This window comes from Ptychodera flava, chromosome 9 (genome assembly GCF_041260155.1).
Source record: "Ptychodera flava strain L36383 chromosome 9, AS_Pfla_20210202, whole genome shotgun sequence".
Taxonomy (NCBI): domain Eukaryota; kingdom Metazoa; phylum Hemichordata; class Enteropneusta; family Ptychoderidae; genus Ptychodera; species Ptychodera flava.
The window spans coordinates 6,659,907-6,685,463 of NC_091936.1; the positions used below are offsets into that span (position 1 = coordinate 6,659,907).

Consider the following 25,557-nt stretch of genomic DNA (forward strand, 5'->3'; position numbering starts at 1 on the left):
ATAAAGTGCATCATATTAGTGATGCTCTGATGACGTCACAGACCTGGAAATAGGTAGCAGGGAAACTGCGGATACAGTGGTGTACACAAGATCTGGACAGCGAGCAGGATCTTGAAAATAAGTTCTTTCTATTGGATGAACTTACTGGTGACAGCTACATACTTTACCAATTTACCAATATCAGTTTATTATTTCATAATTTATCTATAGTTTTTTATATCTTTTTGGCATTTTTCCTTGGGGGTGTCATATCTTTTCTCCTGTTGGGGGAGGGGGCATTTATTTAGGTAATGGGTGCTGGGAGTCTATGTATTTTTTTAAACCAACACCTAGAATTTGCCCCAACTAAACATCATGGTGCTTAAATATTGCTGTACATAAAAGTACATCAAAACCATTATTCATTAGAACCAAAATATGGCACAGCTGTCTGCAATTACCTGTAACAGATAGTTCATTGCACACCCCAGGGTAGTTTATATTTGAATGTATGTAATACAGATGTGACCAGAGTTAAAGCTTTTCTTTCATTTTTCCTTTTGCTCAGAGGTGTACAATGTCCCAGCAGTTGCACTTATCCAGTATCAGTACCAGTATGCTACATTGATTTCAAAATGGCAATAGATGTAATTTATCAAGACTAGTCTTAGTCAGTGGATGGAAATGTCCCTTTTGAAAAATGAAATTTTCATGAATGAAACAGCAGTCACAGATGTTTAGTTTGCAGTGTGTCCATTAATATCAATTGGTCTTGTACTTTAGCACAGCTTTTTTATTAAGTGAATTTGTTGTCTGTACAACTACTGCTTGAGTGACGGGTTATAAAATCCTTTGGTGAATATAGTGTCAGAGAGGTTCTCTCACCACTCAATGAGTAAATGTCGGTGTCATTGCATCGTGAAGGCAAAACAGGATATGCCTTTTGTTTCGGTAAGGTTGTATAGTGACAATACAGCATCAAGTTTCTTCACCTCAGCAGATATGTTATCCTGAGTTATGAAGTTTTCCCACCTGAAACTGATACCAACCCTACTCTTTGCAAAGATGTTTGTGGTATGCACAGCACTTTGGCATGAAAATGCAGCCTGTATTGAATACGCCAGTAGGAAAGGATGCCATCATTTACATCTATGTCAACCACCAACTTACTGTCATATTCCAATTATGAATTTTGGCAGAATAAGCCATTGCTATAACCAGAAAGAACAGGTTGTTTGCAACACAGGTGCAAGTTTCACTATTTTACATTATATTGAAGTATTTGTGGATCCATGTGGAATGGCCAGGACATCTGCTGCAATTCTCTCTGCAAGCACTGTCAAACAGTTACTTTCCTTTCAAGTAGTCTTCTTGAAGTTCGACCAATACCACTGCAGTCTTTCCCAGTAAATTTAGAAACCCAGATTTTGAGGAAGGTACACCAGGACTTCGGTTGGAAGACTCTCTCTCTACAAGCATTCTCAGTTGCTTTCCTTTCACAGCAACTTCCTCAAGGGACTAGCAGAGTCCTTTCCAGTAAACTTGGAAACCCAGATTTCACAGATTCCTTTACCATCACCACAAATGCAGTGGTCTTTGATCAAGTGGTTTGTATTGAATGATGCAATCTCAAAGGCCTCAAGATGTTACATTAGATTTTATTATGTTAACTCCTCCATCTCAAACCAATGACTGGCAAAGTTTCACTATTCCAAAAACACCGCTTTTGATTTCAATGGACTCGTAGATAGTGAGTGAATGTCAGAGGAAGGTCCCCAGATGTTTTCACTACACTGCCAACTCTTTCTCACTTCTATCATGAAAGATTGCGAGATGAGTGTAACTTGCTGATCTCTCAAAAAGTGAGAAAGGTAGACAGTGTGATCAAGAAAAACACAGAACAAGGTAAAATTACTTTTAATAGTTTTTAATAATAACAATTGCCAAAGGTAAATTTCTATGATCCAAGTGTACTCCTTATGATAATATGCCGAGTTGAGTCTTCTATTGCAAGCTTTGCCACACCAGTAGACCAGTTCTGCATCTGAAAGGCAAACAAAGTCTACGCCTACACACGATGTATTCCCTTCTATTTGTTATATCAACTTACCCATCTACATCAGCATCAACCGCTATCTGATAGCTTTCAACTACATACGGTAAGTTCATCTTAGAGAGTTGATTTTAGCATGCACACTACCGGGACAACAATTATCATGTCATGCAAAAACCAAAATACACACAACCACGGACCTAATTTGTGAATAACTTGGCACTGGGATTGTTATTTCATAAATGGAGTGTTGGAGCATATGAAAATCAACTTCTGAAGATAAACTTGCAAGCATAAGTTCGGGTGGCAATAGAACTCCCCATTGTTTTAATGAAAAGTAGTGTGGTAACACCTATTGGATTCTAATGGTTACTGAAGACAAAGGCAGTACAAGAGGTATTTTTGTTGTTTGGGACTTTTTTTTTACCCTAATTTTGATTCACTCTTCCACTACTTTTCTCTTCAGATTTTCTATCTTCACTCTCTTGTTTTCCTTTTTTTCGTTCTTGCTCTTCAAAAATTATTCTTTCTTCAAGCTTCTATTGAGACTGAAAAGGCAATGGATGTGATCAGTTCTGTGTTTTCAATTGAGATGACCAAACCATTAGAAGTAAATTTATGAAAACCCTACTGTTCAGTCTTCACTATGGCATAATTACCTAGTCTTCTACCGCCAGTGAATGGGTGCTTCAGTCCATGCATTCTTAAGTCGATTGCATTTTAGTGCGCACTCAATTCCATATTATCTTTTCTTTTAGTAACTGATGATTGAATTGTGAGTACAAAGATTAAAACCTTGTCATTCACAAAGAAGACAAAGAAATTAATTTACTTCATATGTATCTCGCCTTCTTCCTTCTTCTATTTTCCCTCACAATGGGTAACACCAAAACTTCATAAACATCCACCTTCAGATTTTTTTTTTCAGTTGAAGGTGAAAACTTGCTAGATTTTGCCCATGCTCTTCCCAAAACACTTCTGGTGAAACACAGCCACCGTTTTCTTCACTCTCTTTTCACTCTTCAAACTTCAACTGAGCAGTGAAGTGAGGTGCTTCCGAAAATGACTACATCAACCTTCCCCATTGTGTGCCAGCATTTTGCGTTTTGCCCTACACACCACTCTTGATTTTCTTTTTCTTCAATTTGTACAGGCACTTCTTCGTTGCCTATCAGACTACAATAAGAAATATCAGTTAGGGACCAATCAAACTTTGTTCACAGACTCACAATTCAGTTATCATTTTACAATATAACCTCTTAGGAATACAAAATCTTTCACAGGAATGACACTGAGGGTGTTTAACATTTCAAAACTACAACTGAATTATTCCTTTGCTTTGTCATACTTTCCTTCAAATTAAATATTGAAGGTTTAAAAACACTACATACCAAATGACAAATAAAAATATTTAGCTTGCAAGAAATACATACAACTACTACTCTACTTTAAACACTACTGAAACATTGGTCTTTTGTAAAAATATACAGGCACACAAGTTAAAGACAATTCTAATGATTGTTTATATGTCTGATAACAATGTACAGTCCTCTATGACTAATCTATCAAGTTTTATACTTCTGACTAATTAACTATGTGGATGTTGCTTTGTAAGTCATCAAATTGTTCTTTCATAATCATCACCAGCATAAACAGCTTTCACTGACTTTGGAGTCAGTTTAATATCGTCCTAAAAAGGAGAAAAGAGCAGAAGGGCAAATGAGAACACAGGGAGTTTGAAAGTCTTGGTGAATGTTGATAAGAGGAATTATTCAAACTTAGAAATCCTAGCAGGGATAAGAGAGCTATGGATCATGCAAAGATGGCATGACATTTGCAGTCTGAGCAATCTTACATGTAAGGGGCCCCCTGTGGCCTCTGGTTTTTGCTCAACGTCGCACTTTTTGTCATATACTGTATCTCATTAGTTGGTGAGCCCGGTGAATAATAAACAGCTGTCACAGTTAAATGATAGAAGAGGGATCTGGAACTCTTTGATACTTAAATAATAGTGTGTGATCAAACAAATTAATTTTCTCAAACCAGTGATTAGGTATCATTTTCATATAAATAACCATATATAATGCATAATGAGTGTACACTGTGATACTGATGACAGAGTAATAGCTTGGCAATAAAATGAAGTATCACTGAACAACAAACAGCACGTTTGTCAGCAAATATAATTTGTAACAACATTTTGTGACAAATTATTGAACTTCAGATATAACCTACAGTACGCATTTCGCCCCGATGGAAATTCAATTTTTATTCACCACATCTTGAAGCCCAAGAACTTTTATATAAAGGGTTTTCATACAAAAACACCAGATGCCACATCAGTGATCTCCCCAGGATTTTCTGATAGAGTGGCGGCTAATTTGCATAACAATAAATGTAATTGTTATGGTAATGAGTTTCTATTGTTTACCAAAAATTATAGAGTGGCGCCACCACTCTATAATAGCTCTGGGGAGAACACTGCCACATGATTATATAATTTTTGACAAATTCGCTGATTGGATGGCAAAACAAAATGCTTTTAATTATACAGGACACATACATCTGTATTACGGTAGATGTTTATACTTCAACATTTATGTCAAAGTATGATTTCTTCACAAATTCAGCTTAGATTCCTAGGAAATTCAAATAAAGCACCAAGATGCTGCTGTTTCACAGATAATTACTTACTTGGTGATCTGGAATAAGATCTGGAACGTGACCTTGAATAGCGCCGTCTGTAGTAAGGTGATGGGGAGCGTCTATAGTATGATGGAGAGGAACGCCTGTAGTACGGTGATGGTGATCGGCGATATCTATCACCACGATCACGACGATCTCGTTCATAAGGTTCCCGATCATAGCCTACACGTTTTGGACTGATGAAAAAGAGGGGGAAAATGAGAAAGGGTGTAACAGTCAGTCTCTTTACCATCTACTCTTGTAACATTTACCTCAGTAAATCCAACTAAGGTGCATGAAAACATATGAAGAAACGTAATTTGTAAGTCTTGGAGTTACTATATATTATCAAATTTATATGGAAAAAATGTTTAATTTTAATACGTACTATGTCGGTCGACCCATGTAGATCCCGGGCGTAGGTGTATGTGCTCTTTTTGTGATCGAGAAATCAACTCTAATTCTTCTGCCATCGATTTCCATACCATTTGTACGCTCCTTGGCCTGGCAATACAAAAAAATATTTTTCTATTCACTACTGAATTGTCAATTACTGTCTAAACTTGAATGATTTGGGTGAAAAACCTATGCTGAACATAAAACTGCTTTGAACAAATTTAAATTACAGTGGTACACTTTTGCCTCATGATCTTGTCTTGCACCCATTTCTTTCTTTGCTTACAATTTAATATAACAACACAGTCCCTTCTCGTGAAACTGTATTGAAAATCCACTTTTTCAAACAGATTTGAATGCTCCAATTTCATTCAAGACGCTTTTTAAGGTATTTATACTGGGGCACTGAAGCACAATGTCATTTAAATCCAAAAAATATTCATGAATATTATTCTCTATGAATAACTGCCTATGTGAAGAAGCCTAAATAGCTATTTATTTTTCATTTATTCACAGTGAAACGATGAGTATATATTTTTTCTAGTATTTAAGTCATGAAAAAGCACTATGGCCTACTTTGTCGGTTAACATTTCACAAAACATCAATACCACATTTGTGATTACATACCTCATTGGCATCATCAGGATTTTCAAAAGTAACAAATGCAAAGCCTCGAGATCTTCCAGTCTAGTGGGGAGAAAAAAGATCAAGTTGTAAAGTTATCCCACAGAGAGGTCTGTTTTTTCGTTAGTATGCCACACATTATGTGTGATTCATTACCATGTAAAAGTCTGATAGGGCTTTGTGTTTACCTGATGGTCATAGACTACTGTAACACTTTTTAATGGTCCATATCTTGAAAATGCATCTCGTAGATCTCTTTCAGTAGTTGACAGGCTCAGCCCAAACACTCCAATGCAATCACAGGGTACTGGATCAGCCTAAACAGTAAGAAACAATGGTAGGAGAAACAAACTTAGTGATGTTTACCTGCTGATCGTATACCACTGAGCCAGATTCTATTGGTCCATAGCGGGAGAACACTTCTCTCAGATCTCTCTCTGTTGTATAAAGGCTTAAACCAAACACTCCCAGGCACCTGTTTACTTGTGGATTCTCCTATAAACAAAATTAGGCCATACATTTTGAGAAAATATTCTCAGAGTAAACAAATACTCTGAAAGTGAAAGAGAATTTTTGTAAGGGTATGGACATTACTCTGTTTCCCCCAATTAACCTGTTGAGCTTGTGGTTTGCCAAGATTCACTAATTACAAATCTCCAAATTAATGTGATTGTAAATCACTGGACCTACAAATTTTTTTCTTAACTGTAAAGCATTATGTTTGTCACATGTCATGAAGTCACATGTCATGATGTCACATGTCATGATGCTGATATTGATGCAAATGACACACACCATCAATGCAATGTTCACCATATCTGAAGCTGTTGGGGTTAAAACATTTTTGCAAAACCAAGTGCTCCCTCCCATGTCACTTCATTTTTGTTCTGATGTTACATTTTGATATATCTGTTGCCATGTAACACAGAACAGTTACACGATATATAGTTGTGCATTCTATTGACGGACTTTAACCATTCAGGTTTGAGTAGGTAATTTGTTTGGTCTCCAGACTCAGTTGCTGCATTGAATACATAAATTTAGCAGTAGTCTGCTACCACATGGGATCACTCACAGCCATGGTTTTGGAGGTAGCCCGTTTGTTACAGCCTTGGCATGATGTATGTATCTGCTGAAGAAAACAAGTACATCTAAAATCTCCAGAGTACTTCTCGGTTTTCAGAAAATATAAATCATTAGTATAAGATCTTCCCTTTGACTACTGAAGGTTTACTGTGATGCTAAACTATACGTTAAAATCTAATGCTACTAAGCAATACAAATGCTGAATAGCAGCATATAGCACCTGAAAGAAAAAGTTGTCACATAAGCAGTTCTTGGTTAGATGTATTTTCACGTATAGCACATCTGGATGGTTTAAGTTTTGAGCACGTTGAACACTGAACATGCTAAACTTTCTGTTCACAGACTACTGATGAGATTAATAACAGGATGTACATGGTAAAGTAAATCTGATAACAAATTCACTTACTCGACTTCCAAGATGGCGCCTCCTGTTTGACATTGGTGATCTGCTATGACTGCGGAATTCACGACTTCTTGGGGACATGTACCTGTAGGAGTAACCACAGTGTGTGAGCAAAAATGAGACGCATTGCCTCAATAATTATAAACAGTTACTTCATTATTTGTCTCAGTAGATGTTGTATACTGACTGTTGTGGAAACCACTATCATTTTCTTCCACTTTCGTTTATTTTTGTGCATAATCACACAAGACAATGTGCAGCTGCAATGCCTTTTAAAAATGAAAAACAACTACCCTTTTTTAATCTAAATATCAATTATCAGGTTAAGTTGGCTAAAACTACTGAAGCACATGTCCCATAAGGTACGCTTTAGCAAAAATATTGGGCATTTGAAGTTCCCTGAAAACAGAAACTGTAAAAATTATTTTTACGGACAAAAACGGATTAAACCAATTTGGAGAAAATATAAACAGTTTTTGCTCAATACCACTTTTTACTGAGTCACTTGGCTCAGGGAAGTCATACTGCTTGGCAGGAACAGGTTAATGCTGTAAAGCCACGAAAATATTTGATTGTGACTGTGCATACCAATAGCTAACCTTCAATACAATCTGCATGGTAATTTTCATTTGCTACAACCAGAAAAGCACTGGGATATAGTAAAACAGTTGACTATCTTCTTACCTTTTTGAGCTGTCGAAGTCACACCAGCAGGAAAATGGGAAAAGAAAATTAAAAAGGTTTAACACATTAGAAAGTGCTAATACATATCAACAATTGGTTTCTTTCAAGAACTAAGGATTAGAAAGACAACATGATCTAAACAAAGACAGGCTTTAAAAGAACCATTACAGATTTTACACAAAAGGCAAAGTACAGCTTCTACAAACATCCAATCCTGATCAGGTTCAACCTACTCAGATGAGCAAACACTTGCATTCACTAATCTCAAAATGGATACCTTGCGACAACCCCACACACACACACACACACACACACACACACACACACACACACACACATAATATATATATATATATATATATATATATATATATATATATATATATGTCAATCTACGCTTCTGTTTGCCATCAAAGATTTACATGGAAGGTCACAAGGTCAATCGTCCCTCTGCACGTAGTCGTTGATGAAAAAGTGCCATTCAACATATTGTACTGCAATCCATGTACATGAAAGAAGATGACACAACTGAGAATCCTAGAGAATGCTTTATTTTACTGAAAAGTGATGAAATCAAATGAGGTCCTACTTGAGTTTTGAGGTGATTTTTCTTCTGCAATTGAACAGTTGACCTTGTAACCTCTCTGGAATTGTAGATCAATATGTTGGAAACAGTAAAGGCAACAGCTGCTGCACTTAGCAAACCAGTCTGCTAAAATGCCTATTCTGCAAATTTTAATTTGGGGATCAGATCTCTTTCCCACAACACCATGTCAGCAGCATGTACACCTGCTCTTAGTTACTCAATATTACAAGGATCTATATTTGCTTGAGGGACAATAAATTGTATGTACTATTACAACACAGTTGAATATATTAACACAGTTACATGACAATTTATGCATACGGTACTTGGAATTACTGTGTGCCCGTTATCAGGAAGCCTTATTGGCAAAGCTGCATAAGCATTTAACCCTTTTCCTGCCAGACAGTAATAACTGTATCACTTCCCCATCAGCCAAGTCAGTAAAAAGTGGTATTGAGCCAAAACATGACGTATTTTCACCCACTTGGCTTGGTATGTTATAGCATCTTTTGTCAAAAAAAAATCAACTTTACAGTATTATGTTTTCAACAGCCTTCAAATGTACAGTATTATGTTAAAATACATCATATGGAATACGTTGTATTTCATTAATTTTAACCATCTTGACCTGGTGATGAAATATGGACTTGGCAGGAAAAGGGTTAATATGGATGAATCAATGCGCAAATTCTCTTTACTAAGTTTTGACACTTTTTAGTCCTGGAATGGAGAAACTCCTATGAAAGCTGGGACTAATCAGAAAGCAGAAACCGTGCAGAGCTTACCTAATTTAAGCCAAACACATAAAAACTAGTAATTCTGATGAGTATATTTATGTTAATAATTGTAAAGTTCCAATGTACGGATTTCAGTCCCATGTTGGAAGAAATGTGCCAAAGTAATTCTTCGGCATAAACACCTGAAGAGCGCCGACAGTGGACACAGATGCCGAGGCTGTAAAGCCACTTAAATCAATCATGGCTTCCAAGAAATCGATTTTTGTGGACTGGGAGTGGCTGTGTTATATATTATAAAGTACTCACGTCTTCCGACTGCTGCGCCTGCTGCTGTATCTTGGCGATCGAGACCTCGATCGTGACCTTGTATATCTCCTCCTGCGATTCCCGGAACGAGAACGGGACCGAGACCGAGATCTGGACGGTGAACGCGAATATGATCTTGATCTGGAGCGTGAACGAGATCGGCTTCGTGATCTGGACGCTGACCTAGATCTGGGGCTACGTGAGCGGGAACGCGACGGCGAGCGAGATTTTCGTCGTTCCTCTTGCTCCTGTATGAAAAAATTATGTGCAGACACGTAAATATTTAAGGGCTAAAATAAAACATGCACAACAATATAAGATAGAGTTAAGGGCCTTATCAAACTAAAATTGGATCCGTAAAATTACTCGATCGGTTGTAGAAGGAAAACGAAACAATAGGAGTCATTCACTGTAACAAGCCCCGCCATGCCACTACAACGTTGGCGTGACGCTAGACACGCGTTATGCACACCACGCACCTAACACGTTATTTCGCTTTAAAACTACGGTCCATACTTACCCTTCTATCATATTTTTCTTCTGTGTCACTCATCTTTTTCAAAATGTGTTATTGTGTCGCTGACTTCGACAAAAGTTTACTGTTTCAAAGCAGTTTTCACAACGAACTGCTCTAACCTTCCAAACGACAGCACGCAAAATGGTGGCTCTATGAAATCTCGGGAAATCTCGTGTGGTAAATTATGTCACCTGATTTATCCAGATCTTTCTAATGTCATAACATGTGCGTGATGTATATTTCCCCTCTTTGTTAGTCGCTCTGATATTTTAGTTGGTTGGAAATTTTTCTTATAAATTATTGTTACTGATTTTTCTGAGAAGATTCAGCGGGTATAGTTTCTCGATTCCTCTGTTTGACAAAATAAAGTGAAGGAAGATCCCATTATTGATGAAGGGGTGTTTCAAATTACGGAAGTATGAGAATGAATTCTGCTAATATTCTTCTTTAGCTATGGTCAAGGTTTTGGAAAGAAACGTTTAAAGAAGAGTACGGGTTTGTATTTTGTCATATGATATATATATTTTGTTATATGTTGAACTTTCACTATAACTTAACCGGTGTACACCATGTACCATACAGCATGCTTCGGCATAAGTTGGTTTTGACCGTCCTCACCCCGCGTTTCTGACACATTGCTGCGCCCGAAATTGACCTTTCAACTTGCAAGCAAACGCAACACATGTGTTCGTGTTGAGGACATGGAAGCTCGTTGAAAGCCATGGAAACTTCAGTCAAATGGTGAGGGCCCAAGCCAACGTTCGACAAGACACACTTTGTATTTTATGTTTGTTTTTGACACAGTCGCGAGTGGAGTGATACGTACCGGCCGCCGCGTATATGCATAGTACGCGGCGGCCGGTACGTATCACTCCACTCGCGACTGTGTTTATTATATGCATAGTACGCGGCGGCCGGTACGTATCACCTCCACTCGCGACTGTGGTTTTGAGACGTACATGTCACGTACTGACCGTCCATGATTTTACTGTAAACAAAGAAACTTTCTGATGTGGCCGAGTTCTACGGTTATTTAGGGTCCCTTCGTATTTCTAGGCACAGACACTCATGATCAATTCAGCACTGGGACTAGGACTATTCGCTCCATAGACGTGTGTACATAAGCGAGAAAAAAAAACTTTTTCTCGCTTATGTACACACGTCTATGGGGCGAATAGTCCCAGAGCTGAATAGATCACGAGTGACTGTGTTCTAGGTGAAATGAATAAGATTAAGAAATTGTTGATCATGATGATGCATAAATAATAATAATGTTGTTGTTGATTTTGTTCCGTTGACTTTATATCAGTGATTAGACAACAACAACATCATCATTATTATCGCCATACAGATACATAGGAGATATAAATTGATTGATTTTGTTCCATTGACTTATCAGTGATTAAAATCAATCAATTTATATCTCCTATGTATCTGTATGGCGATAATAACGATAATAATGTTGTTGTTGTTCGGTTGACTTATCATTTATTGATTTCAAAGCAATCAATCTCCTTTTTTCTGTCTATGTGTGCACACTTCTCCCTAACACTTGCTAATCTATAATACTTTGTCCAATCAACCAGTAAGTGTAACTTCCCAGTGAAAGTGTTTGTCATATGAAATCATACATTTTATGTTGTTTTTTCTCTTCAATTTCATTAAGGGACGATGGTGATATAAAAGACACTGATGACACAAGTTTTCTGGATGAGGGATCCTTCAAATTGTTCTCTACGAGTCCTAGTTATGATCAGCTTTTACAGAAATTCTGTAAAAATGTGTCTACTGCAAAAGAAGACGCCAAAGGGTATGGTGCAATGTGAAATTTTAAATTTAAATGTTTGATGGTATTAACATGAAGACTTCCTTTTGGTCTCCCTTCCCATCTTTCTCTTCATCCAGGTAGGATAGTACAATCTTAGAGCTAGCCCTAGGTTAGCTGTGGTGTTTTCTGACAGGATTTCTGCCTTTCTATACAGGCTGATTTTGACTTTTATGGTTTTTAACCCTTTCACCACCATGGTTTGGCCCAAACTCATTGTTATCAATGAAGATTGTGGACCTGTTTACAGGGAATTGGGGTGAACAGGTTAACTCTCTATTGAAGTGCCCATATCTATGGTGGAATTATGAAACACCACAGCTATGGACCTACAGCTATAGCCCTAGGTGTCTTAGCCAAGGTCTTGATACATAGGTAAATGGCTGTACACAGTCCCTATATCAGAGACTGGGTTGGGGAATCCATGTAAACATTTCTGACAGTCCCCTTATTTGATGGCATCAGCATACAGAGAAGGAATCCCTGGTAAAATGTACCACGTTACAAGCCTTGAAAAACGCTGTCTGTAACCCCTACGTCCCCAAATGTGACCCCCTTCAATGTTAGATTTATCATGCACTCAGCAAGGAAATTGCCCTGATTCAGCTGTCTTCAGATAATCAAAGGGAGCTGAAGGAAGTCTTTCCACCAAGATGTTTGCTCACAAATGAAAGTAAACGCTGTAGAATTTTAGTGACAATGTACCACAGATAGACTAGTTCTTCTCTTGTCAGTGAAGATGCGCTATCTACAGACATCAGAGTCCATATATTTTGAGTTCAGATGATAAATTAAGTAATTACAAATATTTTGAAGTCTCAGTCTGCAGCTGCAGTGATTTAAGACGATACTAACTGTGTTGTATGTAATGCATCTGTTCTGTGCACTCTTTGGAAAACTACAGTGACGTAATAAACCACAATAATTGTGTTCTATATAAAGGGACATTGCTGTAAATTTTGATTTTTTTCACTATCTATGTTTTATATGTCAATTATTGCAAGTTCCTGTTCTACTCCCCAAAGCACTTTGAAATGCCAAATATTTAGTTTGTCAACACAGTGTCTATGCATGTAAAATGCACTGTTATCTTTTACATTTGAATTGTAGTCTGTCGACAATAAGAATGCAGTTTACTTGACATATACCGTACATCTTGAGTTGCTGTAAACTGATTCTCAACATGCATTTTGGGAATAGAACAAGGAATTATAGTTGGTATTAAAAACAAAAATAGTGAAAATCATCAAAAGTTGCTGTCACTGGCTCTTTAATTATCCAGCTAACAGCAAAAATCAATGTATACAGTAACTCATATAATAGAAAAGCTGTAGTTTTGCTCTCCTAGTATACACTGATAGAACACTATCCTCAAACTTTTTATCATTTTATCTTGAAAGTTCATATTTCTTGGAACAGTGTGTCTTACATAACATTACCGGTATGTGTGTCGTCACAAAATCTTGTGTGACAATAGTCAATGAGGTCCATGCAAGAACAGTATTGACAAATTATTGTACATTGCTTGAAACCTGTGTAACATTTTTGTTTTTCTTGTATTACAATTCATTCTGGGCCATTGATATGAAATAAGTCATCCTTGTCACTCATTTCAGATGATTGTTGTCATGTGATCACTGCCTGGCATATTTTGTGATTCAACTATGTGAAATATATGTGACATATTACAAATCTATGTCCATTGGAAATATTTTATGAACATTTTTCTTCACACTTGTACTTTGATCAGTGAATTCTGTGGTATAATTTGCTTCCAGGAAACCAAAGACCAGGGTTTATCTCAAACCATACCAGATGAAACTGGCACTTCAAAGTCCAAAACTGCGCTTTCCATACCCAAGGTTTTCATATCTGTCAGCAACCGACCAGAGGCAGTACCTCATATTGTCAAGAAAGTTTCAATACTTTACATCACACATGTACCAGACTTACCGTGATCAGACAGAAGTGCAGTACTTTATGGCAAGTATTGATACCATCACATGTCATGTTGTGTCAAAATTGAGAATCCTTGCATGTAAGGTCAGGGTCAACTTTCTGCTTGTGTCTGCCTCATAGGTATACCTTGTTTCAGAAGATTCATATTATTTTAATGCGAATCAGGAAGGTTATAAAAGTGCATTACCATGACTTTGTTACTGCTTCCAATTAAACGGGCATTGTTCATGAAATTAATCAATTGATACAGCATTTTATTTGGATTGATCAAGTCATGCTTTACAACTTACATGAAGTGGAAATTGCCAGCATTTTGTACTTTCCATAATTTTATGGCAAATTTGCATTTTGAATTTCCTCCTCCCTATGAAGACATTGATGAATTATATTTGTTTCAGAAAATATAGGGAACTGTTTAGCTATTTTTTTACAGAAATATAGCAGTGAAATGTGTTAATCTGCTATTAACAGGACACTGCATGGAATAGAAATTTAGAAAGAAAATAGTGTCCACATTTGGAATGGATAGAATGTCACAGTCTGTAGGGAACATAGTCTCTTGTGGTTAAGCACACAAAGAACATGGCGTGCCTGTGACCCAGACAGAATAAGTCACACTGGACTTTCCGCTGAGTACCTATTATGAGGGCATCAGTATATAACTCCTGTTGTTTTCACTTTTTTGTGCACAGGATCTTAAAAGGAAAGTTTTACATGAGCAAGATGAATTCAACAACTTTTTAGGACACATTGCCAAGAACAGCCCTGAAGATTATGCGTTCTTATCCTCAGAGGTGAATGACTATTTAGAGGTCTGTACTTCAAATCTTTATCAAATATTGTTTTGTATGGAATCACGATCATCATCATGTGTGTGCATACATCCTTTCAGTGCTGTCTTTGAAAATTTTTACTTTTCCTAGTCATATTATTGTCAGTCTGTCAAAATTAATTCATCGTACACTGTAGTATCATGCATCTTCGATACTATTGCAAATATCCACTTGCTTTCATCTCATCACCTTCCCCCAAACAGAATCAAGAAACCTTTGATGTTTTAATAAATTTGTGAAAAGCCAATGAAAAGCGGTACAGGATCTTTGTGTTTGACTTACCCTGTAGATTGTCAGAGTCTTTTAATATACAGTAGCGCTACAAATCACTTTTAAAGTAGATGAAGAATGATGTTGTGATTATTGTGATTATATTGACATTCTGTGATTCTGATTTGTTTTTCAGCTTCTGTTCTCTCACTATGACCTACTGATGTTGAAATATCCCCAGCATTACACACTTCATCAAACACTAGGCATCGCCATAGGGATGTCGTATCCAAGCGACGCTATGATGAAACATGTGAAAACACTCCTTAGTCTGGTAAGTGGCATGCACATCATTGCACCAATGTTGTAAAATAGTTGGCTAGTTGTTACGTGAACAAAGCCATCATTCCGTTCATATTTTTGATATGATGAAATCATATTGATTGGCCTGCCATTAGTAAAATAGTTATCTTAACTCGTATAACATTGAAGTACATATACATTATGTTGCTTTTTATGCTTGCATGATATTTTTCAAATTGTCTATATTTTTATATTTAATGCCGACCATCGAAGTAAGAGTCTACATTTCTAACACACCTATTTCTTTTTTGAGCTACTTTGTCTCATAATTGCTTAAAAACTGGTACTACCCATTAGCTCATTAAAAAGAGTGTGTTTACCAGGCTCTTGTGACATGTATAAAAAATAGAAAGGTTTTGATTGTGGTTGTAACATGACAAGTGCAAAACACTGAACCACAACAGGCTGACAATTCATTTCAAAATGCTGTTATACATATCTGAGGTATAGTAATACTTGATTATCCTTTGTTACTATACCTGTAGCATTTACCAGTCTGCAGGATCTATTGGGTTAATCTTCACATGTCCAAAGGCGATTGTTTACAAAGTACCAGTCATGCCAGTAACAATGGCAACAAATCAGTCATGTGCACATGAATTAAACCATGCTAGCCACAACTGTAACGTGACTTTCACTTTCTCAGATACCAAGACATTGTCATTTTGTCTGCTAAATATTCTTTGTTGCCATCACAACAGGGTGAAGTACCATCCATGCAGATACCTTACTATGGAAAACGTAGTTATGTATCCAGACACTTTGACAGAATGATGACAGACTGTCCACCGTCTGAAATAGTTCCCTGCAATTCAGACTCTGCATCACCTAAATGCCAGGTATCCTCAAACATCATTTACATTGTTTGATGTAGAGTTTGTTTATGTCACTGTATTACACATGATCTCTGAGGGGTGGTCCTATTGATATTTTTATTCATTAAACTAAAATATGTTACAGAATTTGACAAACCTGTGGTGAGTCATATAGTACAATAAATCCTGTACCATACATTACTCTAAGACAGACATAGATATAGCATTGCATATATTTCATCAATTCATGATTTCAAGAATATGATATTCTGTGATATGATATGATATGAATATGATATGATACTCAAATATTATACAGAATTACCAACTTTGCTAAAATCATTTGTTCATTTGTAGGTTTTTTGAAGTAGTGGTAATTGTGGAGTTTTGATATTATATAATTTCTCTCTCACAGCCGGTGAGCAAAGATGAAATGGCTCAAAGGCTCAGTGAAAAATATGCAGTTGACATTGTGATATCAATGAGTGGTTTGGAAACGCTGATCAACAACCATCCACCACATTATGAGCACCATTGGCAAATTCCAATCAGAGTTACAGAACACAGAGTACACAGAGGTAAGAGAGATGGAAGTTCTTTGTGAAGATGGTAGTTTTGTAGCAAAAAGAGACTTGCAACAATGACTAGAATATTATACATTTGTGTTTTAAGCCTTAAAGGTTACCAGTTGTTGAAATTTTTTGCAGTTTAATCAAATGCAGTAGCTGTGAATACACATTCACAGCTGAGGCGTATAGAAATATTATTTACAAGTGGTAAGACAAAAGCTTGATATAAAATTCTATTAAGGTCGATGACTTTGCAAAAAAACATTATCTGTGAGAAGACAAGAACTACCAAGATATCCAGCAGATTTAATACAGCTCACATTGGTTTATGACAAGTTTCAACCATTCAGTGATGTAGCAGTGCCATTTACTTTCAGCATAGATTTCGGAAACCTCTTTATACAAATGATTTTTGATTGTTTAAAGAAACAAGTGGCTTGCTTACCAATCTGAGTAGACTGAACGATCCATCACTTGAGGGCGCTCCGTACGCTCCCAGAGGGGGAGCGTAGGGAGCACCCTTGAGTGATGGATCTTCCAGTCTACAATCTGGGAAGATGCTGCATATTATGAAAACATAAACAATAGTGGGTATGACTTCCCGTCTATTCTTTGTGATCAAAAGCATGAAGAAAAACTGCTGAGGCTATTTTGTGAAAGATTCTTGTGAAGAGAAAGAAGCAATCATTCCATCTTGAAATCTAGCACAGTGACACAATGTTTTGGATACATTTTTCCAAATGGCTTCTTTTGCTGTGTCAGTTTTGAAAGTTTCAACAAAATGACAATGTTGATTCAATGACATTGTTCTTCCATTTCTATGTGCATGTCATTGTTTCATGTAATTTACGCCTGACACTGCACTCCAATTATGTATGCATCCTCTACCTTATATGGCACAGCATGATATTTACTGAAAATTTTCACCAAAACATCAAATATACATAAAAGATAATAATCAATTAAAATGCTGGATAATGGGGCTAAACCCAGAATTTGAATGAACCACTGTGTAAAGAAACCCATGTTGACAAACATGCATAGAAATTAGTGTGTTTCCATGGATACACATTTGTACACTGGGGGTTTTGTTCCCAATCATGTGATCTCTTGGGCCTACTGATTCTGTAGAACACTGCACATCTTTTTTGTTCTGAAATAGAACCATTTGCTCAGATGGAGCCTGATTGTAACTTGCAGGTAGCATCATTGTGTTCACATAGTTATTGCCCACAGGGATACTTAGAGCTTTCATCACTTTGTAGGTGTGATGTTGAATTCAATGTTATTTGGAATCACTCCTATTACTGTCCAACTTTCCATGATGTCAAGATGAAAGATTTGATAACTTCAGTTTGTTCTATCTTTGTTGCTTTTCAGATGATGGCACTGACACAGTTGTGAAAACAGTGTACATCGATAAACCACTTTTGAGAAAAGATCAGCTAACAAGCAGGCAGAAGAATCTACTTTTCCACAGGATATCATTTCCAAGGCTTTTCAAACCAAACAAGCCTCAGTCAACACAGACACTGACCAACCTCTCCAGGATATTTCTTCAACAAAGTGGCTATGACCCTGACTTTGTGAAGATGTACTCACATGATTCAACTAATGACAGTGGTTCTCCTGCTGGTGGGAGAGCTGGTGAACATTCCGGCAACCAAAAATGTGACATAATAAAAAGAACTTCCCCTGAACAGAGCCATACGATAGCTGACCACACTTCAAATGTCTCTAAAGATACTCCAAATAACTTCAAACAATGTGCTGATGGTACTGCAGAAAACAAGAGTAAAACTGCTGATGACAAGCTTAATTTACGCGATAATGGGGATGCTGGGAAGGAGTTAAGATGTCAAAGGTCATCTTGTACTGAGCAATCTGTGACCTGCGCTGCTTTAAATCTTGAAGACACAGACACAGAAGAATGTCCGACATTGACCATGCAAGTTCAAACAAACAAAGAAACATCGACTAATAAAGGAACCAGTGATGTCAAAACTAGACAAGATTTGAAAACAATGCTCCATAATGTTTTCTCATCTGACTCAAGCTGCCTTGAAGATCTTCAGGAATCAGACACAGACTTAGTCATCGATACAGATGATTTGAAATCACAGGACAGTCAAAATGAGGAGGACATGACAGATAAGGCAAACAGTCATGAAGAAATACTGGCTCAGAAGGAGAATGAACATGAAAATGAAACTGAATCCAGCAATTTGATTGGTTCAGGAAATACATCATTTGGTGATAGAAATTCAATGGACACTTCAGAAAGTTCAGAATTAACAGTGACCAAGAAAACTGAAGATAAGAAAACTCCCGTGCGAAGATCAGCGCGGTTGCGTGGTCAGAAGACGGAAGATGGTGTTATGCCATCAATACAACGGCTGCCAAAGAGGACTAAATTGACCAAACAGATAGATAAAGAAATGAGTTCACTGAGAGTAGAAGCAACAGAGGAACAAGATGTGGAAGAGACTGCCAGTGTCAGCAGACACAGAAAGAGAATGAAGACAGAACAAAACAAATCATTCAGACTTGGAGAGTCAGGTCAAGATGAGACACAACAAGCAGAAACAAATCAGTGGAGTGGGGTCAGGACAGAGACAATACAACATGGTAATGCCAAGTGTCCTGGCAAAGTTGTGAACAATGAGATGCAAGGTGTAAGTCAAGTTTTAGAAGTGGCAGTGCCAAAACTTTCCAGAGAACAGTCAAAGATACCGAGGACCACATCTCCTGTGTCTGGTGTATCAGCAATCCAGAGAAGTGCTACACATGAAAGCCAAGGTCAAACAGCCTCACTCATGGGTCAGAGCAGGACAGGCAGTAGAAATGTTACAGGATCATCAGGATGTAAGAAAACGTCAAGTGTTTCAACAGATAAAACTGTGGAGAATATCCTCAAACTGAAGGAAAAGTTAAATGAAAGCAAACACGCTGCTCAAACAGTGGATATGACTAAATCAATACCTGAGAAACATATGAGACCCATGATGGGGAAGGATAACGAAGCGGTCTGTTCCAGATTGGTGAATATGATCAACCCAGAGGATGATAACCAGAAACATGCAGAACTTCGCACTGGAAATGTTGCATATGATTTATGGACTTTTGGTAAATTAAAACTGTTGGTGAGAAGCAAAGTTCAAGGTTATTTCAAGGACAATGACAAGGTATGTGCATTTCATGTCTGCTGATCAGTCAGTTGGTACAGATTAACCAATATTTATATCTAAAATGTTTGAATCGGATGAAATATTCAATGTTGAACATTTAAAATGCAACTAGCTGTATCTTTTCATGATTTTGTCACTATTTTTGTTTTGTATGTGAATTTCTTGTTCTACTCCCAAAGCATGTTGAAACACCTACTACATGCAGAATGCACTGTTGTTGTTTACATTTGAATTCTAGTCCGGACCAGAATTCACTTATCAACAATAACAGTACAGCTGACACACATTGTTCTGTGTATTTCCTTAAAAGACTTACGTGCTACAGTAGTCAATGCAAATAATTTCAAAATTATTGAAGCAGAAGTAACAAGTTAGGGCTTATTAAAAAGCAGAAAAAAATGACAGTATTTACAAATTGTGTATGCTTTGAAGTTTTCAAAATAGCGAAATATCTCTTATTGTTCTATGAATTTTTCCAAGAAGGCAACTTTAGAAGAACATGAAACATTCAACTTATGTAAATTATATTGAAGACAGATAAGGCTTAAGTAATCTGAATGTTGTTTATCTTTCAACTTCAGTTGTTTTGTGCATTACTTGATTATGTTTACTCCAGTGTTTTCAAACAAGTTTGTATAGAAATTTACAAAACAGATGTTTCTTTTTTTGCTGATGCAGTTGAAGTTACTGAACATATCTCCTAAATTGGAATATCAACCAAAGTTTGGAATGGAGAAGACATCAGCTGGTCAGCTATCAAGAGAGTGGATAAGATCCTTCATACAACCAAACACAATCACTCTTAGAGGTAGTGTCATATATCAATGTCATTATCTGAACATGTTCTCATGTTTAACACAGATTATACCGTTCGGCATATCATTGACAATGATAAAAAAAGCAGACAATTTTGCTATTTTTCAAAAACAGCGTGTTTTGGCCAAACCATTGTGGTGAAAGGGTCGGCACTCTGGAACAACACTTTTTTTATTTTTCGGCCACTATTAAAAATAAACAATTTGCGTGATTTATGATGTTTAACTCCTTAACCCAACCTTTTCTCACAAACATAACATGCCAATGACAGAAGTTTTCTAAATTGTCACTCTGTTCATCTCTCACATCATGCTTACATTTTATGTTGATCAGCTTCTAAATGGTCCCATCACTTTCAGGCCACATCAACGCATACACATCAGAAGTTATGTTCATGGAGAAGTTGGAATCTCAAAAGTTACTACCAGCCTCCAGCAACTTTAAGTGAGTCTTTTTTCCTTTAATACCTGATGTCAAAGATGTTGTGAGATACTAAATTCAGTCATGTGAGGGCGCTCAATACTCACCTCCATTGGGTGTATTAGGATGGAGCACAAAGAGAGCCCTCTAGAGAGATGGCTCATCTAGTGTAGAGGAATACTTCCACTGGACATGTTAGTCACAAACTGCCTCCATAACACACATCGCTATTATTGTGCACTCTCAGTATTCAGTTAAACAAAGTATTATTCAATGTCACCACGGGTTATTCAATAGGGCGAATGAGGTTACATCCACCACAGGACTATGGTAGTGATTTTAAAATTGTTTCAGTTTTGGAACTAGAATTCTTTTCAGTTGTTCAACTGATAATGTCACAGAGAATCATTCTCCTTCATATCAAGGTTACCTTAAAAACGCTAATTCTTTGATCATCTCTTTTCCTTCTTTCTTTTTTCCTCTATTTTTATGAATAATAGTCCAGCAGGGTCAATGAAGATGCTTCATAACGTCTTTGAAAAACTGAAAACGTGAGTGGGTGTATCTCTATGAACTGACTACAGTTCCAAATGCTTCTCTTTTGCTCTGTCGTGTTTTCACATTTAATCTTATGAAACATTCAAAGTGGTAAAGACGTGTACATCTGTCAGAAGAAAACAAAAAAACACACAAATGTAAGATATGAAAATATATTCTCTGAACTCGCATGATATGTTTATATTTTGCTTACTGTTTACTAAGTCTTTCTGTCATTATTTTGATTTCTGATTGTTAGTCTACCAGCTGATGATTACTTGTTGGTGCATTCCTGTGGAGATCTTCATGTTTGTATTTACAGAAGTGCTAGCAAGGACAATCTCAAGAGGTGGGTGGTAATTCCATTACACCGTAGGGGAGAGTTGCCTTCAGAATCTTAATAATATGTTAGATTTTATTGTACTTTGTTGGCTTTTCAAATGTCTTTGTTTGTCTCTTTACATAATTGTAAAATTTGTACTGAAACAGCTCTCTGTGATACTGCACACATTGTATGGTTTGCTGTCAGCTTTCATGTAGTACTTGAGGATGTAGAAAATTAAGGTAGCCGGTAAAACAACTAGCTGTCAAATTTGCCTTCTTTGAAAGTGATCAGTTTAAAAAAAAATCAGGACATTTTGCAGAAACTGAATATGCTCACACTACTTGTAACTATACTTTCATTTTTGCCAGCCGTAACCAAATTTTTCTACAGCCTGGATTACTGAATGAGAACACAGCTGATTAGTTATGCTGACCAAGTTTTACATAGTGTCAATTACAAGGCACAGAGAACTCACTTTGCTGTGATACTGTAAACCATCACCGTGCAGCGTCAGCTGAATACACATCAGTTTCAATTGATTTGTTTTCATTCTAGAGCGACTTATCACCTTGGAAACAAACCAAAGGCAACCATGCCGCATCATCTTGAATGGTTGCCCTTGGATACAGACTTGACACTGCTTCAGCAACCAAATCCTGAGAGAATTCCTGCCACTTTTCCACCGTATCCTGATTCTGTGCCGTCAGGTGAATATTTGAAATTCCTCCTTAAGCACTACACCATAACTGATTAAACACATCTACAAAAATATTCAGTAATTTTTTCTACCCTGAGGTATGATTTACTCTAGCTGTCAAAAGATACTACACAGAATTAACCCTTAGAGTGCTGTAATTTTAATTTAACCTGCTGAAATTCCAGTGCCATATTTTGCCTATTTTTATGAATATATCTGTATTTATTTGATAATTTTGGACCAAATTGACATTACTCTCTATTGACTAACATCTTTTAACAAAATTTTGGAAAAAATGAAAAAAATTGTATGGATCTTAAAAAAAATATTGGGTTATATTTTATATAGTCAACAAAAATTGACATTTGCACTCAAAGGGTTAAAATATTAAGGAATATATAAACAATATCAAGAGTATATTTATAGAGCATTGTATTTCACAATCAGTGTTTGGTTTCGTTGACATAAAAGACAAGTTAACATTCCATGAGATTCACTTTGTCAATTTGAAAGTAAGTTTAGAAAACCTAATCAGTATCTCAAATATAAATTGAGGTAGAATTTGCTCCAGGGATATCTTTCAAACATTGAAATTTTTATAGTCTGCTATTTTTGTGGACTCTTTTTGAACCCGTTTGGGTAAATGAATTTTTACCATCATGTATTTGTGAAAATCAAAGATTTTCTCTGTAGCATCAACACGGGTTGTGGCTTCTACTTTTGGTTTCAAACATCAGTAAATTGTAGGTAATGGATTTCACTAATGCCAAACTTCACTATGATGATTTTTTTATTACTGACTATGAAAGAACGGTTAAAAGTTTTTTCAATGGCTACCATAGAAAGTTTGAGCAAAAATCTGAAACAATTCTGATTTGAGTTGTGTATCACCTGAACATGTTCTATTTGTGACAACTGAGTTCATGCATGTCCCAATAACCCTGCTTTATTTGTCTGATTTTTCTCAGATGACCAAAAGCATTCTGCTCAACGCAACAAAACAAAGAAGAAGAAAAGAAAAAGAGATTTTTCATCAGCGTGTGACATTTTATTGAAACATTCTGAGACTACATTTTCTGTTCACAATATTTAGTCATGTAACATATGATTCAATCGTATTTGTCATTGTTTGACAGACCTGCGGCACGCAAACATTCATTTCCAGTCATTTCTCCGTGAGGTTGAGTTCATCTGTACAGTAAACAGAATGCAGATTTCAAATAGCAAATTTGTCAATGTATACATTTCCAGACTAATAGAAATTAACTTTTCATTGTTGTTTTTGTCTTTAAATACATTGTTTGAATTAAAATTATTTCAAACCACACTGTGATTGTGAGTTTTTATAAATTATATCAACAGAAATATGACTTGTTGATTGCACTACGCTTAAAATGGTTGTATTCTTGCAGAATGTCACATTGTAGTGTAAATTATGGAGATGACAAAGACAGCTTTAATGTGATTCTTGAATGTGCACTCAAATTGCATGGAAACAATCAAGTAAATATAAAACTTGCCTGTGAAAAATTTCTGTTTTTGAACTGCTTATCCGCTTACCTTTCAAAGTTTTTTAGTGGATGCCAAACAAACGAACTTAATAACTGTCACCCTAGGAACAAATTCCAGATGTTTGTCTGTCTGAAGTTTAGTTGATGTTTGCTTTTTTTTCCTGTGAACAAGCTGATTTCATTGCGGAGAAGACAGTGAATCCACAGTGTGTATGTTTGATCATAGACAGTAGAGAAACTGTCTATGGTTTGATTTGCCAGTGTACTGAATAGAAAAGGAATTGAAAATTATGCCTTCAACAACAACTTATGCTTCACTCTGATACTTCATTAACATACTAGCACTCTATTTAAGATAAAAAAATAGATATAAGAAATTACAGAAAAGCTTGAAGTGAAACGAGGACTGTAGAAACAGAAGACCAAACATTCAAACATTTAATAAGATGCGTCGTTTGAGGGCGCTCTTTCATGTGGCTGTAGTTGATCAGTGACAGATTTCTTATATCTGCTATTTATAACCAGGGTTACGTCTTCAACAATGCGTACAGTTATAAAGGATTTGCGTGGCCCATTTTGATGTGAAGTGACTCTACCGCACTGAATGGCCATGGCGAATCTGTGACCTGTTGGTTTTCATCGAAAATGTGAGAAAGAGTGTGCAACAACAAAGGCAAACTAAGAGTAAATAGCCTAAGAAATATATTAATGTCATAATTATGAAATATGAATATTATCAATAAAAACCGTTTTGATATTACATTAGGGAAGAGCTTTTCTGCTCAGAAATACTTGATAAAATCACTGAACGGGTATGAATTACATTTGATATCGTAGTCTACGGTTTCTGTACGAAAGGGCGCCGCAGACTACGATATCGAATAATTCATACACGTCCAGTGATTTTCAGGTATTGCGCAGCAGAAAAGAAGCTCAACGCTGATGTTACACCAAAACGGTTCTATTGATGATATCAAGATTTCATTATTATGATATTAATATCATATTTCTTAGACTATCTAATCCTAGTTCGCATGTGCAACAGTCCGAGCTCTATTTGGTACAGTGTGGTTTCTATTGTATTCATTGACTAAAATTATTTGCCGCTACTATTATATAGTGCGCATTATCCACACCAATTTTATGTAATCCCTTATTTTCACATCTCTCTCTCTCTCTCTCTCTCTCTCTCTCTCTCTCTCTCTCTCTCTCTCTGCCATGTAATACTGTTTTTGCATATGGCTTGAAGTTAAAGATTCACAGAAGGACAAAATTGAAAGGTTGTTTGAACCTTTAATACAGTGTTGTGATTTCCGCTCTTTGAAGGTTTCAATCTCAGAAACAACCAATGTTCCAAACCCCTTAGCTTCTAGAAACGCTTTCACAGACTCCAATCAAGTCACACTGTCTCCTGCTAAAATATGGTGCGTAC

General features: G+C 36.6%; 2 protein-coding genes across 3 annotated transcripts; one reads left to right on the forward strand and one right to left on the reverse strand.

The window, feature by feature from the left end:
- Positions 1-2,236: 2,236 nt before the first annotated feature.
- Positions 2,237-10,225, reverse strand: LOC139139878 (transformer-2 protein homolog beta-like). The gene is made up of 8 exons (XM_070708828.1): positions 10,061-10,225; positions 9,541-9,788; positions 7,231-7,312; positions 5,927-6,055; positions 5,742-5,801; positions 5,106-5,221; positions 4,727-4,914; positions 2,237-3,722 (listed from the first exon to the last, which is right to left on the reverse strand). The coding sequence occupies exons 1-8, from the start codon at positions 10,091-10,093 to the stop codon at positions 3,712-3,714; spliced, it is 867 nt and encodes a 288-aa protein (XP_070564929.1). The 5' UTR covers positions 10,094-10,225; the 3' UTR covers positions 2,237-3,711.
- A 437-nt stretch (positions 10,226-10,662) lies between these two features.
- LOC139139877 (little elongation complex subunit 2-like) lies at positions 10,663-23,939 on the forward strand. 2 transcript variants are annotated; one of them, XM_070708826.1, is made up of 14 exons: positions 10,663-10,798; positions 11,724-11,867; positions 13,661-13,865; positions 14,534-14,653; positions 15,081-15,218; positions 15,949-16,086; positions 16,478-16,640; positions 18,012-19,816; positions 20,498-20,627; positions 20,995-21,079; positions 21,556-21,606; positions 21,852-21,941; positions 22,473-22,624; positions 23,583-23,939. In XM_070708826.1, exons 1-14 carry the CDS (start codon positions 10,779-10,781, stop codon positions 23,705-23,707), a joined length of 3,366 nt encoding a protein of 1,121 aa, XP_070564927.1. In that variant the 5' UTR covers positions 10,663-10,778; the 3' UTR covers positions 23,708-23,939. The 2 variants fall into 2 exon arrangements, with proteins under 2 accessions (XP_070564927.1, XP_070564928.1); XM_070708827.1 differs by lacking the exon at positions 21,556-21,606 and having other exon boundaries at positions 23,583-23,800.
- Positions 23,940-25,557: the final 1,618 nt, after the last annotated feature.

What these genes read in the sequence shown, in the direction of transcription:
- LOC139139878 (XM_070708828.1), bottom strand. Translation starts at nt 10,093, where the DNA reads ATGAGTGACACAGAAGAAAAATATGATAGAAGG. An exon ending in CAGTAGTCTATGACCATCAG is followed by an intron (nt 5,802 to 5,926) that starts GTAAACACAAAG and finishes TCTCCCCACTAG; the next exon opens with ACTGGAAGATCTCGAGGCTT. An exon ending in ATCCTGATGATGCCAATGAG is followed by an intron (nt 5,222 to 5,741) that starts GTATGTAATCAC and finishes TTGTATTGCCAG; the next exon opens with GCCAAGGAGCGTACAAATGG.
- LOC139139877 (XM_070708826.1), top strand. Translation starts at nt 10,779, where the DNA reads ATGGAAACTTCAGTCAAATG. An exon ending in TGAAAACACTCCTTAGTCTG is followed by an intron (nt 15,219 to 15,948) that starts GTAAGTGGCATG and finishes CCATCACAACAG; the next exon opens with GGTGAAGTACCATCCATGCA. An exon ending in ATTTCAAGGACAATGACAAG is followed by an intron (nt 19,817 to 20,497) that starts GTATGTGCATTT and finishes TTGCTGATGCAG; the next exon opens with TTGAAGTTACTGAACATATC.